This window comes from Pollicipes pollicipes, unplaced genomic scaffold (assembly GCF_011947565.3).
Source record: "Pollicipes pollicipes isolate AB1234 unplaced genomic scaffold, Ppol_2.1 Scaffold_3447;HRSCAF=4054_pilon_pilon_pilon, whole genome shotgun sequence".
NCBI classification, from domain to species: domain Eukaryota; kingdom Metazoa; phylum Arthropoda; class Thecostraca; order Pollicipedomorpha; family Pollicipedidae; genus Pollicipes; species Pollicipes pollicipes.
Genome location: NW_023596297.1, coordinates 23,346,692 through 23,364,748, shown reverse-complemented (window position 1 = coordinate 23,364,748; position 18,057 = coordinate 23,346,692). Strand labels below are relative to the sequence as shown.

General features: G+C 51.6%; 1 protein-coding gene across 2 annotated transcripts; it reads right to left on the bottom strand.

Moving 5' to 3' along the window:
• Positions 1–1,153: 1,153 nt before the first annotated feature.
• Positions 1,154–17,513, bottom strand: LOC119092655 (uncharacterized). Of its 2 annotated transcripts, none has more exons than XR_005093519.1 (4): positions 17,414–17,513; positions 6,695–6,856; positions 1,362–1,773; positions 1,154–1,278 (listed from the first exon to the last, which is right to left on the bottom strand). XR_005093519.1 is itself a non-coding variant. In XM_037215618.1 (4 exons), the coding sequence occupies exons 1-3, from the start codon at positions 17,490–17,492 to the stop codon at positions 1,445–1,447; spliced, it is 570 nt and encodes a 189-aa protein (XP_037071513.1). In that variant the 5' UTR covers positions 17,493–17,513; the 3' UTR covers positions 1,154–1,278; position 1,444. The 2 variants fall into 2 exon arrangements, 1 of the variants encoding a protein (XP_037071513.1); XM_037215618.1 differs by having other exon boundaries at positions 1,444–1,773.
• Between the last annotated feature and the right edge of the window lie 544 nt (positions 17,514–18,057).

Here is an 18,057-nt window from a genome sequence, read left to right as displayed (position 1 = left end):
GGTGGAAGAACGGACTATATTTCGGCGGGGCATGAGTACGCCGCGCACACAATACGCAACATTCGATGGAAATAGACGTTTGTGCAAGCGCGGTCATGGCAAGCAACTTGTTTGCACTAAACGCGCCTAAACAGCCCCTGGGTGAGATACCCTATGCTGCTTTGATTGGGCGCCGGTTTATTTTAATTTGCGTGGGCAGCGCCGTGTTTGCCACAAGCTGACGAAGTGCCCCGTTCTGTTTATCGGCTCCGTTATCGTGGCTGCGTCAACGTCACGGGCCCCGATTAGCCAGAGCGGGAACGGTCGTTATATGGCGCATTCGTGCCGGGGCCAGCGGCTGCAGCCGGGCGTGAAAGGCACGGTCCATTCACGTGTAATTGACGAAATCGCCTTCAAAGCACAGGACCTGCTTAGCTGCTATTGAAAATGCGCAAGGCCACGCGCCAAGTGACGATAATGTCACGTGGCCTAAGCGGACATGCCGATAGGCATCGGCCGACCATTCGGCAGTGCCCCAGCTTAAAAGGCCGCGCTATAGGCATTGACGACACTGTTCAGTCAGCCATGTCCTGCTCGTCTTTACAAAATAAACAGCGCGGTACCAAGTGTGGAGTTCGTGTTGTGTATTTCAAGCGCCCGAATGGTATCGATGCACAGTCCGGGCGTTCTGCTCATCTCAGATGCGCTCTCATGCTGACTAGCACTGTGTCCGGAAGATATCTGAGGACACTAGATCAAACGGCATGGTCAGGGCAAGTTCACACCCCTAATTGACTTGAATATGGAAGGGGGTGGGTCTGAATCTGCTGTGTGTGAAGCGGGGCAGAGGTAGCGGTCCATGTACATTGGTGCCGGCCTGTGTGAAAACTGTGCGGCGTCGAAGTGTGGTGAGTGAAAAAACTTAACTGGTGGATCGTGACACGGTAATTCTTAGGCAGGTTCACTGTTTCATCACAACCCACGGGTGCGACGGAATCTGCATCAAGCTGCCGCCCGTCGCGTGATCTGCTGCCAAAAGCCCCCCCCCCCCCCCCGCCTCCCAACACAGTCTGCCCCCCCACGCCCGTCTGTCGTCCCCCCCCCGTAGCCTTTGCCCCTCCCTGCCCCCCCCCCCCCCCCACCTGACATCCCCCACACAGTCTTATCTCCACATATTTGCGCTTCATCCCCCTCCAGGTCACGGCCTTGTATCATGTAACACACCACAGCCCTGCGTCCCCGCACCCCTCCTCTACATCCCCTCACACAGTCTTGCACGTGCCGGTAGACTCGCGATGCCTCACACCGTCCTGTGGCCGGCCCAGCCCGTCGGCGGTCGTCTCGCACCGCCCGTTGGCGCGCCGCCTTCGGCGCACCTTCACCTCACACCGTCCGTGGCCGGCCCAGACCGTCGGCGGTCGTCTCGGACCGCCCGTTGGCGCGCCGCCTTGGGCGCACCTTCACCTCACACCGTCCGTGGCCGGCCCAGACCGTCGGCGGTCGTCTCGTACCGTCCGTTGGCGCGCCGCCTTCGGCGCACCTTCACCGCCAGCACCAGCACCATCACGGCGGCGAGTGACCCCGGCACGGCCATCAGCCACCACCAGCTGGGACCGCCGCCGACTGCTGCTGCTGCCGGCGCTGACTGCGTCGGCAGCAGCCCGACGTTGCACAAGTCCGAGGTGCACGAGCACAGGTGTTTGCCGTCATCCAGCGGCTGGCAGCGGTCCCCGTTCACCTCCACCAGGTCGCCACAGGTGCGCAGCAAGCCGCTGGCTTTGGGCGTTGCTTCGCCTGCAACAGGGCCGGGCGGCAGTCATGGGTGTGCACCATCTCGCCGGCGGGGCCACGCCGCAGGCGCAGTCACACGGCCGGACCGCGCTGAGCCGGCCGGAACCCGCAGACACTGACACCGATTAGTGAGGCGTCGAGAGAAGGATACTCATCGTCATCGGATGCTGATGAGCACGGCTTTAATGACGTATGAAAAGAAAGTCAGCCCATATCTCCCATGCGGAAGTTTTGCTGTCAGTGGTATGCTTACTAATTTAACACGCGTTCGGGCGGGGGCAATTTGACCCCACCCCCCACGCGAATATTTTTCCAGAATGGTTGCTGAACGGCGCCGCGTAGCCGCACCAAATTTTTCATAGCTGTAGACAATTGAATAAAAAATCGTTTGGTAACAAAAATTTAGATGTACCTGGTAAGATCACTGACCTACGGCAGGTCAAAGTCAGACCAAAGACTCAGCGAAGACGATTTGTAGGGGAACGTTCAATCTGATGCAACAACGGAGTGTTAGAGGAAGGCATACATCTCTTAGATTGTTCCTTAAGCAATGCAACGCCTGAATTAACAAATTCCTTTGACTTAGGGACGGATACGAAGGTCAGACCAAGGTCAAAACCAGCCTGTTTTACTACTCTAGAGCTTGCCGTGTGGGGTAGTTTCTGGCACTTATTTGTAATCTATTGATAACGGGAACCGCATCATACATCTTTCATAGACTTCTCAAAGGTCAGGATAGGTCACTGACCTTAAACGAACCAGGTGGGCATTTTGTTTCTGGGAACATAATGCCTAACGTTATCTTTGACGCTTATTCAAATGCAATACTCAAGGAAGCGTTGCATGATTTTTACACCATAACCTCTGGAAGGTCAAATAAGGTCACTGCCCCTAAATGAGTACTAGTGATCTTTTGCTTAGAACAGATATCTAAATTCGGGGGCGCCATGGACACCAATCTGGAGACTGCCTTTCTTTAGCCTTATTTGACCCGAAGATAACGAGTTAGGAACCCGAAATTTTGTCACAAGTGAGTTCGCGTATAGGTCAGCACACCCTCTGAATTTAGGAACTCTGGCTTTCGGTCACTCGGGTGAGTGTTGAAGCGCGGTTTCTAAGCTAACCTGATCACTGCATCCTCGGTCGATAGGCTCTATGGCCTATATGGGCTGGGTCACAGTTAATATGAACGAGGTCAGGCTGGCACCAAACGTGCTAGTACGCTGCGAGTCGAGAAAGGATAGCGGAGCAGAAGTTATCGGCAAGCTAAACACCCTGTTTTCAATACGATCGCCGCTTTTGTAAATTTGAGGCAGGTTTGAGGTGCCTACCTGGATGAATTAGTCCAATGGATGAGTTAGTGAGATGATGATGAGTGAGATGAAACCTCGACTGGAGACGGTGTCTCGGTAATACAAGACATGATATTACGAGAGACACAACTGACATGTAATTCCGAGGTTCAGCGACCATGTGTGGTGGTGCAAAAGAATTAACATTTTACCACCTCTTAACAAAATAACTAGAAGTATTTTTGCTGAATTTTTGGTTAGAAGGGGCAGATGTTGATTGTAACTATAGATAATGTGATACAACAAAGGAGGCTGAAGGGGGCTGGTCGCTTGTCTCTCATTTGTTAGACTCACTCCCCCCCCCCCCACCCGCGAACTTTTGTCGGGCAAATCAAAATTTTCGGAAAGAAAATCGAGCTAGCTTCTCACAGAGAGGCTTAGTAAAGTAAAAATCAGTTGTTTTTCATGACGAAATTCAGAACTACTTTGGCTGTTTTGGTTTGGCTTTATTTTTTTCAGTATGTAATGTCTTTTTGGTACGATCAAGACAGCAGTTCACTTAAGTAGAAGTAAGCTGCTTTGTGGGGCCTCGTTAAAATGACACGCCGTTAGCGACGACTAACCATATGCGCGCTGTTTTGTTTATATTCAAGCTCAATATTTTACATCGCCATGTACAGTCTCAATTCACCATCACCATCTCACGCACCCCGTAAGAGGGACAAGTACAGTTCTAAGCATCTGTCACTGTCACTGACCCATGGGCGGATCAAGGATTTTATTAACAGGAGACCACTCAGCACGCGTTCGTGAAATCGACAGCAAATTCAGACTCCTATCCAGATCGATGTTTGCAACCTTGACCCGCTATGAGTCCCATACTAGTCCTCGTCTGTCTCAAATCTTATGCTTGCCATGATGAGGCTAATGTCTATTTTACGTAGCTTAGGTTTTTGCAAACATGGAAGCAGTCCGTTTCGAATGTTATGGCTATAGACCCGCTACAACTCCGTTTAATGGATGACAAGAAAAGGGCCCACGGGAACTTACGCGCCGGTCTCAGTTTTGCGCTCATGACGATCAAAAGGTCACCCGAAATCTGTGCTGCCAATCTGACGACCGAACGCGCGTCGTAGTGCCAGGATGGCGACATTTGGTCGACTTAACATGCGGGGCATTGCAGGTACTGCGTGAAAATCTGACGTCCTTCACACAACAGGCAAAACAGTTATCACTTAACGTCTTTCTTAACGACCGGCGTCAGATTTGGTAGGAAAGCGACGGGCCCAGCCGGTCGAAACAGGAGGGAGAGCGAAACCATCTGCGCCTCTCATTCGGCCACGCCCTGTCAGGCACGGTGGCGACAAATCGCGGCGCGAGGTGCCGCTTGCTTTGGGTCACGAGCTGACCAAACGACTTCAGAGGCCTGGACAAAAGGTGTTTAGTTCAATGATATCACAGTTAACACAAAACATTAAACATTGTACAATTAAACAAGTAACAACTGTGATAACATATCACAGTAATCACAGTAAATCCGGGGTTCTCCAATCTGCTGGCGCACTGGGGCCACTACGCGGCCCACTGTAAACACCCTTTTTATCAATTTATTATTCTTAAACACCCCTATCCGTGGAGAGGCAGAGTGACTAGCCGTCGTGTGGAGACGGTAGGAGAGTGTGGGGAGGGAGGAGATGATTGAAGTAAGAGAAGGGAAACCGGGTTTGGGGGGGGGGCTGTTGTATCGAAGTAACCAGTGTGCATTAAGACCAGAAGGTTGTCGCACACCCCAAGGCACTTCCCGTCGAAAGCCAATTGTGCGATTGCATTGTGTATGTACAGGCAAACTAAAGATAAGGCTGTAGTATTAGCCTTATTCCTCGGATAAAAACCAGGAGAATGGAGATATAGTTGGGTTGATATTTCAGCGATATGCCTTTGTCGAAGCAATAGCGGAAGTGAATATTTACTACTATTCATTAAGAGTGGGTGATTCAAAAGCACGATCCGTAGTAGAAAAGACAAAGTGATGAAGGCTGTTTAATGTGGATCAAAAATCGAATCAAATGCAATTGGAATAAGAATATGAAATCGGATCAAATTTGCTGTTGATGTGAGGTCAGATTGATGTTAATTGCGTCGTAGCCGGATGTGGAAGGCTGTGATGGCAGTTTATCTTTTCAATGGACCGTGGCCGCGATTCATAACTAAATGTACCTGAAAAAGTACAATGTTTGTACTAGATCGCCTTGATTATGCGTGAAAGAAAAAATGAAGAGCAAAAATTGTAATTAAAAAACACGAGAATGTAAAAATATAACATATTTAAAGGCTTTCTACCCATGTATATGAAACTGAAATGTGCAATCAGCTGAAAACGTTTGACGCAAAACAGGTGATTGCCCGTTTTGCCTTTACGGAGCGGCTTATTAGTCATGTTTTTGTTTTTGCATACTCATTCGGTCATTCACACGGGCATCAGTTACAAAGTTACTTGAATCACGCCTGATCCCGCCCATTCATGCCTTATTGGTGTGGTTACTTATGTATTGGACTGCTACTGTTTATGACAAAAATAAGTTAAAAAAGAAATGACCCAACTTTTTGACGTATAGAGTAATAGGTCAAGTGATATTTTTCACATTTGACATCCCAAGGTCACATGTTGAAATCAATAATCGATATCTGAATAGCATGAATGGCCTTTCTCACCAAATTTCAGAATGAAATTGCCACAACTCGTGGATAAAAAAGGGCGGGCAGACTTTGCAAGGTATTTTTGGTTTGTCCTCCCTGCCCCACCGTTTGAAATCGTTCCTACACTTCTCATTGTGATAGATCTTAACTTTGCCTATGCCAACATGAACGATAAGGTGATAACACTAACACCGGAGCGTCCTTCAATGCAACATCTCCTCTAAATGATTAAGTTATAAATACTAACGCTCACGGCAATACTCAACATTTTCGCTGTGCATGGGGCTTAGAAGTTAGCCTGCAATGTTGCGCCTCAGATGGATAATACAGGAAGCACAAATAAAGTTCACAGCTTGCGCACCAACCAAATGGATCAGTTAAATGCGCAGAGACCACCGGAAAGCAAACGCCTGCTGCGATTTAGGAAACGCGGGTAGCTGGACAATAGAGCCAGCCGGTCGGTTCCCACGAAAGCTCCGGGCTGAGGTGGGCTGCAAGTGCAACACACATAGAAGGTAGCAGGGGCCCCCTCGTGCCCTCCGAGACCCCCGCGGTGTTCATAACACGTCCGGCAGCAGTGCATGACTAGCCGCAATCGACCGGCACAGGGGTGTGACTTTTTGAAGAATGGCTTTCATGAACAAATTTTAGCTTTTGAAATCATTCTTCTATGCATCGTAGTATGTACATTGTCTCCTCAGCCAGGTGCATTTCTTCTTCCAACTATCCAAGACGTTTGCAGTTCCAGAAGTCAAACTCTGGTCTTGGCTTCTTGTAGCTTCGCAGTCCACTAGCATGCCATCCTTGACTGGCGATCCCTGACATCGCGACATCCCTGACACGCCTGCCCTGACATCCCGCGTGCCATTCCGGACGTCAGCCCCATCCCTGACTGCCGATAGGCGATACGTCTGTCGACGCCTCCCGACACTCACCATCCGGAGGACTGTAGATGAGCTCCTCGATACAGGTGTCGTTGCACTCGGTTGTGAAGCCCGGCAGGCCGGGCTGGTACCGCTCGCAGAGAGACCAGTTCAATTCGTTGTAGCCGGTCCCGGTGTAGGTGGGCACGCATTGGATGCATCGCAGGCAATGACCTGAGGCGCGGGTCAGGTCAGGTCAGTCAGCGCTCTGGACGGAACACTTCCCCGCCCGAGGTCACTCGTCTCACCTGCCTGCCCGCCGGGATATCGATCAGCTTCACTGGTTATTTGCCGCACCTGCCGAACACAAGTGAGGAGGATATGGACGAGCCTTGCCTGGTAGGAAGAAGTCTCCACTGTCGCTTGGCGCAGAATTACTTTACAATGTCGGTTTTGGCGTCAGTCTGGCTGACAAATATGCCATTTCTAATTCGTGAAAAAAGCCAAGGAATAGTGTAGGCATATATGTTCTTACTTTATGCTTCGCGCGTCACCCGTTCGAGATCGGTGAGGCTTCCCCAGCGGAGAGTGTGACGGCAAGCGATCCGGTCATGGCCAGCGATTCTCCCGCCTAACCAAACACGACTGTGAGGGCTAGCGAGGCCTGAGAGCTGAATGCTGACCCGTCTGACGCCCTGGCCGATCGGCCCGCGTTGTTGACCGGATCTGCGAGGAAAACAGTGTGTGTCGCCCGGCCATGTGAGGTAGGCCGCCGTTCTCGCCCTGGAACGGCCAGGATGGTGGCTTCTTCTGCCGAAATGACTATCACGGCAAAGCGGAACGCCTGCCCTTCGCCGGCCGATCAAAGACATGAAGATATGTGCCGCTTCGCCCCAAGAACCCCAGCGCGCCGGCGCCGCCGTCACCACGGGTGGCGTCAGACACGCCACGCCACATAGGAACTGGGCCAGAGGGGGACGCGCAGGCCCCGCCCGAGGCGAGAGCGGGCAAGCCTTACGTCGTCACTAGCGACGCCACGCCCGAGATCTGGCTCATGGGGCACGTTAGGGGCCGGACTCTAGAAGCAGCGCGGGCCGGCCAGGCATCGCATTGGGCGGCGGGGGCGAGGCGACAAAACTATCGGACCACGCAAGAGAACGAGGGCGGGCTGAGCCAGTTGGAAGGGTCTACCAGGAAAGCCAGGGGGAGTCTCTCAGGAGAGGTCAAGGTAGGGAGTCCCGGCGAGGATCTGGAGAAGAGAGCTACAATGAGTCTTTCAGAGGAGTCCGGAGTAGGCGCAGGAGGAAAGAGGATTCTCCAGCGAGTCCCGAGGAGTGAGGAGCATGGGGAGAAGTGGTGGTGACAACCTGGTGGCGACATTTGACTCTGCAGACAACGGATACCGGCGACAACATATATGTGTAGGTCCACAGGCTGCCCACTCCATCCTCACTGGGCCATGGACGGCTGGCGCCCCGTGTCCCTTGACCCCTCCCCACCGGGCGGGCGCCGGCCACGGTCACCCGTTCCCTCCCGTGTAGTTAGGAGGGGGAGGGGGGGGGGGGCACTGGTCATGCGACCCTCCCAGCCGAGCAATGTCTCACGGGTGCTTTCCAGTTTAAGGAAAGGGTGAATGACGTCACAAGTGGTTCTTCTATGTCTTAGTGATGTTTTTTTGTGAATACAAGCGGCAGCCTACGTTTAAAATGGTCTAGCACGGAAGCGAGGCTGGAAGTCATTCGGCCAGGCGGTGACGGGGCACTTGCGCCCAGCGTGAGTGGGCACGGTGTCCGAGGCCCATGACGCGCGCTTCGGCGCGGCGGCTCGCCCTTTGCCCCGCGCCGAGGCTTTCTTGATTTCCTGTCCATAGAAGCGGCCCGTGGAGGCGCAGCGGCTTGTCATGGTTCTTATCTGTCCCGCGTCGCGGCCAGGCGCGGCGCATAGGCCACAACGCCATATCCATGAAGGGTTCCCTTTTTGCTGTGGCGTTGGCCTGTTGGCTTGCTGGCCGGTTTGACTGGTCTCTTTCCCTTCATTCGTTTTCCAATTGCTCAGGGCGGCGGAACCCTTGCGGAACCCTGTCCAACATACCCGCAAGGATTTCACCATATGCGCGCTGCCTTTCCTTTATCGCTGGCCCGACTCGATTCAGTAACCAAATTTTGCATGACATTCAGGCACGTGCATTTGTTTTTCTGTTGTTTTTGGGCTTAGTGGTTGATTGCCTTGTTTAAGCGGAACAATTTGCTTCGGAATCGACGAGTCAACTTCCGCCGGGCCGTTAGACCTTCGTCCGATACGCGACACGCCGTCCTTTCCCGAAAATCGAGTTGTATGGGAACCGTAACCGAAGGATGACAGGCGCGGGACGTGCCCGAGCAGCACGGCTTGACTATGGCAGGGCTGATGGGCCAGACGACCGCAGTCCTACTTTTACGCAGGTGGACGTTTGTAGGTAGCGCGACTGAGAGGCGCGGTTTCGCCCCTTTTTTACTAAGAGGCGGTTGACTTGTTTTGATGCTTCTCACTTGAACACAGGCGTGACGGCATAAAGAGGCATAGGTCACGGTATGACCCGGGGTCTATCCGTTGGTGTGCTATGCCTTGAAAGAGAACCGGACACGGTCTGCTCTCTTCCAACGTTGTGCACGCCAAACTTTATGAGCGGTTGATGGCGGGATGTTCAGGACGGATAGAGATCCCGCCATCAACGCTCACAAGAGGGGCGACGAGAAGCCAGGTCGTCGGTCAGGCCGGTCAGGCCGAGTCTCCAGAGCACGCCGGCCGAGGAAGCCGTAGGGCGTGAACGCAGGTCATGCCGGGCGCTAGTCATCTGCCGAGGGGCTCCACCATTCCATCGGGCGCGCTATCTACCTCCCGGCCTCTGAAGGACGCGTCATGGGGCAGTGCCTTGCAAAGCTCGCTTCGGCAGGCGGGAGGCGATGACGCAGAAGTGCCGGAAGCGACGCCTTCGTGCTGGACGAGGCGCTGCCTTAGGCACGTGCGTGGCAGCGGAAAGCTGCGAGCGGCGGAAGTGGCCAAATGAATAATAGGTCGCCCTCCGTGGACGGAATGCGGGAAGCGTCGTCCGAACAGGGAGTGATCACCCTGGAGGTCAGGCGAGGGAACGAGTCGCCACCCAGCTTCGGACGCCTGATGTCGGCCCGGTATGATGTCAGATGTCAGACACCTGATGTCGGCACTTCTGCGTCGGTGCTGAGCTGACAAATGAACATGAGAAATTTTAGATATGCAGAAGCGTAGCTTTATTAAATGTTTGAAATGTGACAAATAAATTAAAGTTAGATTAACGAGGGCTCACGCAAACGAGCCAATTATGCCAAGTGCCAATAATGCCAAAGCGATGGATAAAGGGGGGGGGGGGCGTGGTCCCATCTGCGCGCGAGCCAAGAATGAGTGGGGTGACGTGGGCACCAGCGCATGTGTATGCTTGGAGTGAGCGTGGTCGGGCGCCGAATGCATGGAGTCTGCGTGGATTAGTTAAGGCCGAGGGGGCTCCCAGGGTTGTTTTCCAGCGAGCCCTTGCCAATGTAATTCGTCAGTTGCGTGGACCCTTGCCAGTTGGACGTATTATCAATGCCTTTGGTTCCGCTTTTGCCCCGTTTGAATATTGTTGCAAGCTAAAAAGATGGATGTGGGGTACCGCGGTGAAGGGCGCACAGCCGTGCACGGTGAGACAGCCGTTCATGGTGCCTGACCGGACCCGCCAACCCCCCAATGCCCCGGTCGCCCATTTAATCCCAGCTCTGTGGCTGACATGAGTGTGTGTCTATGTTGGGCGTACCGGGGTCACGACGTGCCGAGTCATGCGCTAACATCACCTGGCTTTTATGCTGACCAATGGGCTCCTCATGATAAATTCGCTCTTGTGGGGAGGCGTGACAGCGGCAGTCGGCGGCGCACACCCAGCGACGGTCCGGCGCGGCGCGCGCGCACGCCGCCCACCACAGAACTCCCCCCTACCACATCGGCAATTCGGTGCAGCCATGCTGGCCTTAATCCTCGTTGATAGATATCCACACATTGGTGCTAATTTTGACAGAGCTTTGGGATCAGTTCATGCGTCGTAGCGGGTTATGACGCGAAGCTGGTTGCATATGCGAGGCCAGCGTATAATGAGTGGTGCTTCCGCCATCGAGCTTATCCCCATGCCAGTGCCTATGAACGCAGGTGTGCAGTTTGCTTTTCAATTGGGAGATGCAGCGCCCCCCCCCACCCCCCCATTTTTAAAGGATAGTTGTTCAAAGCCGGTAAAACACGTTTTATAGCGAATATTCGCAAAGCTTTGGCTATTTTTGCCACCTCAGCCCCCAATTTCGTTCCACAAGGGTATTTGAGCTACGAGCCCTTCGGCCACGTGTTTTAGTCAGAGTGTTTGTTACGAACAGCTTGTCGAAAATGTGCCCTTTATAAGTAAACGCGTATTTTTAACTAGATCCTGCTTTCAAGTCCAGCCAAAAATTTCAAAAGGCTCCAAGCCCAAAGATGGGTCTAAGCGGCAGTTGACCCCTCAAAAACTCCATTTATTTGCATTCGATCTATTTCAGTGCCCTGTCATCAGACCGCTGATTGGTTGTCGCTGTTGCGCGAACAATTAATTTTGGTCCCTTTCATCCTAAGCAAAATTATCTCCCAGTGTAGGACGCCCCCCCCCCCCCTCCCTCCCCACCCAGAACTCCCGGCGTCACAGTGTGTGAGCGTGTGTGAGTACGCGCGTGCAGGCCGTGGCTGTTGACCCGTGAGAGTCTGCGAGTGCCAGCGATTTATTTTAGTGTATAAATGCTGTAGAAAAGTTTTAAACAACTGTCAGAAATGGAAAGTCCTTCGTCTCAGCGCTCTCCAACAGTGGCTGCATGGTGGCAGCCATATGCAAGGTAAAGGCGATGAATTTTAAGAGGCCTAACGGCACGCTGATCGCAAGCAAGCCTAAGAAATATTAAGCAAGATTTTGTTGTCTTGTTGTGCTGGAAACGTCTCCCTATGATAGCGATTTCGCATTTCCTTTTGTCTTGTGATCACTGTTTTTTTTTAAGTGTTCTCCCATATTTGAGACAGCTAGTAAGCCTGCATCACGATAAGTTGGAAAAAGTTTAATGTTTACGTTCAGCAGGAATTGGCGACCCTTTTCATTTCGTTGGGGTCGTCATCTGAATTCAAACTTTGTACACATAAGACAATGGCACCCAACCAACCAGATAGAGGAGTTTTAACTATGAAGTTAGAAGTTTAACTTCTAGCGATAACCAAACACTGAAATCGAAATATGCACGAAAATGAACCGTCTTTAATAGCACTGAGTGTTGTGAGCTGAAAGTTCTCATTTTGAGAATGATCGAGCGACAATTTGCCTAAGGGCATTGGTTAGACGATGATATCAAGGAAGCATTGGGTATATTCACAGCACTTGGCGTTTAAAGCTGCGCTCATGGTCACGAGTGTGCTCGACATCGAATTTCGTGAATATAGCCAATATATCATTGATAATGTTGTTTGATCACCTGATTTAACGATTGGTTTGCCTTCGGGCATATTGAACATTGGTTACTGTCAAAATTATTACTTCCAACTTATAGTGGGAAAACAAAAAAGAAGCCAAGAGTCACTGTAACACAACTAATGATATATATATATATATATATATATATGTATATATATATGTATATATATACACATACATATATATATATATGTATATATATATATACACATATATATATATATATATATATATATATATATATACAATCATATTTATTTTTGCGTGGCAACGACAAAAGTATGCGACTGAACTTGACGTGTTGGATGCATATGATGTATCGTCATCTGGAATAAAAAAGAGCAAGTTGAAGATGAATGCTACAGTGCGGTCCACCACACATCTGTTAACTCCCGCGAGCCATGGCATGATGCACACACAAAACTGATCCAGTCCAGGCCCAGTTACGATGCAGTCGGCACTTCAAAGCCTCAAACTCCAAGTCACCAGACCTGACAACAAGAGAAAACAGACAGGTTGAGCACTCAGGGCCCAGCCAGAGCTTTCGCAAGTGGGGCTTGGGGTTAATAAAGGGCCCCTAATAGTGGTAGCCCGCCCCCCCCCCCAAAAAAAGACGCCGGATATTGCCCATTTGTTAATGGGGCATGTTTTTATTTGGTATCTTTCCACCGCAAGATCAGTTCCGCCTGATTTATATCGTCATTTAGCAGAAGAAATCGTGCGTTAAGCCATTCCATGAAATAAACATCCGCGCTCCTCATTTGTCAGTGTTCAAGTGGAGTTTTTTTCGAAGCCGAAAGAACACAGAAGCTTTGCCAAAATATGTACCTGGGCTTTTTCACATAGATATCAAACACCCTGTAAATGTAGTTTGTGAACCAAACTGGGTCAACAATTTGTAGTAATATGCCCAAGTCATGCTTGTCTGGATGTGATCAACGTTTGGTCGAAATCGATCAGTTGTGAAATAATGTAACATAGCTTTGAACATACGTGCTCGCAAATCTTTACAACAGAACCTAGACGCCAGGCGTCGCAGTCTCCGCGGGCCACAGCATTGCCCTCGTGGCTAATGCTAAGCCGTCGGTTGGACAAAAATGATGGCGCATTTGAAATAAATGCATCTGAACGCTTAAGGACATCAAATCGTGCGCCTCGAAAAAGTTCGGGCGTACATTTCATGTGTGTGATTTTCAGATTGATGATAAGAACGAATTGGTATTTACATCACCGTGAAGTGTTACTGGAATCTGGTGGTGGAACTCGCAGAGCAAAGATAAAGTCTCGATTTTTTCGTGTTCCTGTAATTGTCAATCACTCAAGAGGAAAAATTCTAAGTTGTTAAAGATACACCCCCGATCAATTCTTTCAACGCTACCAATTAAGTTGGAAAGACACTCGAAATCATTATTTCACGATGGTCGTGCTTGCACCCACGGCGACGACCGCCTGGTGTAAAAAAATTGACGCCCCAGCCATCGCTGCCCCTGCTCCCGAGATGGTGGGCGTGCACGTTCAAAACTTTTGATCGAATTTGTTTCACTAGTCGATTCTACAATAGAATGAACGCTCTGAGGCAAATATGAGATGTCCTTATTCATTTTTTTCAACGGGTTCCTACCCATTTTATCCAACAATAACGAGGCCCCTTCCTTCTTTCCGGGCAAGTAGCCCCCTTGAGTAAAACACCAAGGGGCACGTTGTTGTTCCCGATCAAGGGCTGGAAGGCCATTCCGTCCCACTACGGGGTGTCTTCCGGTTGTCATTCTGGCGACACGGGGTCGCCAGATCCGCTGGTCGCTCCGGAGGCCCTTAGAGGGACACATCATTTCACATTAGTCCCCTTTCTGACGCGAAAGGCCTTCTGACCCGCATAGTTGGTCCCAGATCGACGCAGGGTCCATCATTGACGCAACAAGTTCCCTGATCGCCGCAGGTGGGTCAATAATTATTACATAACCTCCACCTCGGCATCACGGGCTCATACTAGAGCTGAGATGGAGGACCCACCGTCCGGTACTGGAGGCCCAGACTGGCACAGGACCCTTACATTGTCTCAATGTGACCACTCATCACAGGCTCCAATGGTTCCTTCTTTTGTCAGAGGACCCCAATGGAGCACCCCATGGGGCCCGGCCTGGTCCCTGCCTTGGGAAACAGGTTCCAGACCTTAGACGGACACGGAGTCAGATGTTCGGTGCTGGTGATCTTTCGTCGAAATGGCTGAATGTATTGCCTCAGGGGCTCCCAATCGGTGCAACGGCCCTGGCATTTGAAATTATGGCCCGACGGGCAGCGGTCCTTAACATGACCTGCAGCCAGCCCTTCGGGTCCTCCAGTTTTGCAACTGCGCCCTTGATTCTTGGTCTCCAGAGACCCTTCGGTTCCTTTTCGGGACCGCTCAAACAGGGCTTCTGGCCGAGTCGGGACCACTTGCCGACACGGGACCCGTGTTAGGCACTGTGGCCCCTGATCGAGACAGGAGCCCGTCATCTTGCCTCCTAAATCTCCTGAGGTCCCATCACCGCAGGCCGATCTCCTGAGGCCCCGTCTCCGCAGGCCGAGCTCCTGAGGCCCCGTCACCGCAGGCCGATCTCCTGAGGCCCCATCACCGCAGGCCGAGCTCCTGAGGCCCCGTCACCGCAGGCCGAGCTCCTGGATAAGACTCCAACCGAGCCTTCGTGCCCTTAGGCCCTCCAATCGGACCCTTGATCGTCGGTCCAGGTGGGCTCTCCAGTCTCTTCGGAACTCCACGAACACTGCCTCGGTATACTCAGTGTCCCTTGACAACGGAGGCACCCCTATTATGCGCTATGGCTGGAGCCTCGACCAATGTAAACCGTCAGTTCCGGCTTTGTCCCTGCTTGGGCAATGGGCCCTCGAGCCCATGACGACACGGAGTTAACTGTGTATTATTGGTGGTATCTGACCGATGTGTAGGCCCTTGTCGTAGGTCCTTGTCTGAGGGAGAACACGTGCCTCCTGTGGCCCCCTGCCTGCCCCACTGTTGAAGCACTTCGCGGAAAAACACACATTGTTCCAGCAGCAGTAATATTTGTACTCTGATGTTGATAGCTTTATCGCTGTCAGGTCATTCCTGCCAGTAGTGTACACCTATGTGATTTAAAGACGACAGGCGGTCTCAAGGGAGTTAGCATAGTACCCTATGGAGCAAAAAAATGTGCGCCTGTTATTCTCCTTGAAGTAGCCTCAAGTATCCCGCAGGCAAAGATAGGCAAGTCACTGCACTCGTCAGCCCCTTCTTTGACAGCTGACCTGGAGAGATCATAATATTGGACCTGTTTTAAATGATCGCAATGTTTTGCTCGTTCGCAGTCGATTAACGACATTGGACCAATATGATATGCATTTGCCAAAGTTTGCATTGTTGCCGACCGCCTCGGGACATCCGATACATTTTCGTGTTCGTGTGGCTGGGGCCTTACGACGCACTCAACCGCCGAAGCTATAGGGCGTCGCCTGCCTCTTACCCCGGCAGGGAAGGCAGGTACTGTGGGGCATCGACCCCGCTCCTCCGGTTTCCCAGACGCGTAGCTTAACCACTGCATTATCGATACCCTGCGATGCATTTTCGCCTGTGATGTTGGTGGACAGTTCCACGCACCCCTTGAAGTCGAGACGTTTGACCGACCGTAAGCATTCCGTGAGGATTTGTTCAGTTGATGGCAGGAGTACGGAAACTGCGGGACAAAGGGAGCCGTGCGTTCCCGCGCCATCCCCTTCCAACTGAAATTTCTGAAAAATTAGCGCTGGCTGTATGAGTGTTGACCGGAAATGAACAACTCCAAATTGTAACCGCCCTCTCCTACACCAGTCTGGGCGGAATTCTCTTTCCCTTGTCTGGAGGGTGATTTAACAGATACGCGAAGCCTCGCGTTGCTGGCACCAAGCTCAAAACATCCGACGCTTTCGACTCATTCTTGGAGCTGGATCTGGCCGGCACGGGCTACAGACATTTCAAAGTATTTATGACTGCGTCCCATGAGGGCCTTGCGTTTCGAGACAAGTGGTTCAGCGCATTTGACACATTTGATCTCACGTGCATGGGATTACTTGAGTTCGCTGCAAAGTGCCCGGACATTATGGCACGTGTCTGCCTGCAGCTAAACATGTTTACAAATTTTAGCCGTATGCACCATGGGCTCTAATTCCGACCAACGACTACTTAAACGAAAAGACACAGCTGTGTCTGGCAAAATTGTGCCACTTGTTTTGAAACAATATAGTAAAATGTTCGAATATTCTCACAGCACGCTACTAACAAATAGGAGGAACACGGAATAGTATCACAGCACGCTACTAACGGATGTGACAAACATCGAATAATCTCACAGCACGCTGCTGAAGGATGAGACGAGCGTCATGAATGTTCTGTACAATGCAAAGCATTATTGTCATTATGATTATTTGCATTGAATGAGACAGGCGTTCGTAGTAAATTTTGCGAAGGTAATTAGTGTCTCGGAATCGACTCTAAGTGGCTCACCAATTCAGCTGCATGTGCGATTATGCTGCCAACAAAGCAAGAATTTTCAAATGTATGTGACCAGCCGCTTATTATCTGGTCTTGTAAAGATCTATAGCAAATGAGTTGGATGTGTGAACTCGACTGCAAATGACAAATGTGGTTTAGGTGGATGATAGTGAGCAGGCGTCTAATCACTTCAATCGAATCGGCTTTTTCGAAACGGACTTTTTTAACATGCTCGTCCTCCAAACGTAAGTGGGTGAAAGGATGGGGTAGTTCTGTCCCGCCCTTTTGGCCTCAAGTGCACCTCGCAATCACAAATTTTGCTTAAACAATATCTTGATCTGATTTTCCATTTATCAGGGCATACCAAGCAAAGGATCAGAAGCGTCGAACGGGTGGAAGGAGACTCATTAAATATACTTAGCTCTATAATTTAAAAATGCATGTGGTTCAAAGGAAAGCCTATCACTTACTGACACTTTTCAACCGTCAACGACATACGGATACTTCAACGACGGAGACCGGTGGAGTAATTCGACCTTCTTACCTTGCCTGCCAGTTGCTATGTCATGAATACGCCACGTGCAGTGGGCGTAATGCATGTCCATGCGATGCATATGACTTGACTTGCGCGCTTCTGACATCAGAGGGTCTAAAAACAACTTAACGAAGTTCACATCGAAGGAGTAAAATCTTAATAATCCATGCCGTCTTGCGTTCAGACAGCAATGGCAGAGACACAGCTCACATGATGCACTGTCCTTCGAACAGAACTTCTTACCTGGCGTAACCAGCAGCCACAGCGCCGCCGCTGCCGCCACGAGAGGGCACAGAGGGGTGGGGCGGCCCCGAGCGGCCATCTCCGCCGGCGCCGTCGACAAATCACGAGGTCCGCAGCGCCCCCAGCGCGCAGCTCCGGCGGCGTCGATCGGCCAGGCCGGTGGCGGCCCGCGAGCCGGAGCGACCGTCCACTTGGTCGGCTGGCCAGATAAGCACTGCCACACCGCCAGGTGCCGCGCTGTTTACATACCCACGCCGTCCAATAAACGGCTCCCGGCTGGCCGCTGCCGGACTGGCGGGCCGTGGTGCAGCCGACTACACTACGCCCAACGCACTACGCCGGCTGTTCGTCGTGCAGTGACGGCTGTGTTTGCTAGTGGTCCGTGGTGCAGTGAGGGCTGTGTTTGCTGGCGATTCGTGGTGCAGTCGGCTGCACTGCGTCCAACGCCGGTTCTCCGTGATGCAGTGTTGGCTGTGTTTGCCGGCGGTCCGTGGTGCAGTCGCCTGCACAGTGTCCAACGCTGGCTCTCCATGGTGCAGTGTTGGCTATGTTTGCCGGCGATCCGTGGTGCAGTCGGCTGCACTGTGTCCAACGCCGGCTCTCCGTGATGCGAGCTGTTTGCCGGCGGTCCGTGGTGCCGTCGG

Bases quoted from the DNA above. Each gene is read 5' to 3' on its own strand.
- LOC119092655 (XM_037215618.1), bottom strand. From the start codon at position 17,492: ATGGCCGCTCGGGGCCGCCCCACCCCTCTGTGCCCTCTCGTGGCGGCA. The intron at 6,857-17,413 runs GTAAGAAGTTCT...CCCGCGCCTCAG, and splicing joins GTGGCTGCTGGTTACGCCAG to GTCATTGCCTGCGATGCATC. The intron at 1,774-6,694 runs GTGAGTGTCGGG...GCCCTGTTGCAG, and splicing joins CATCTACAGTCCTCCGGATG to GCGAAGCAACGCCCAAAGCC.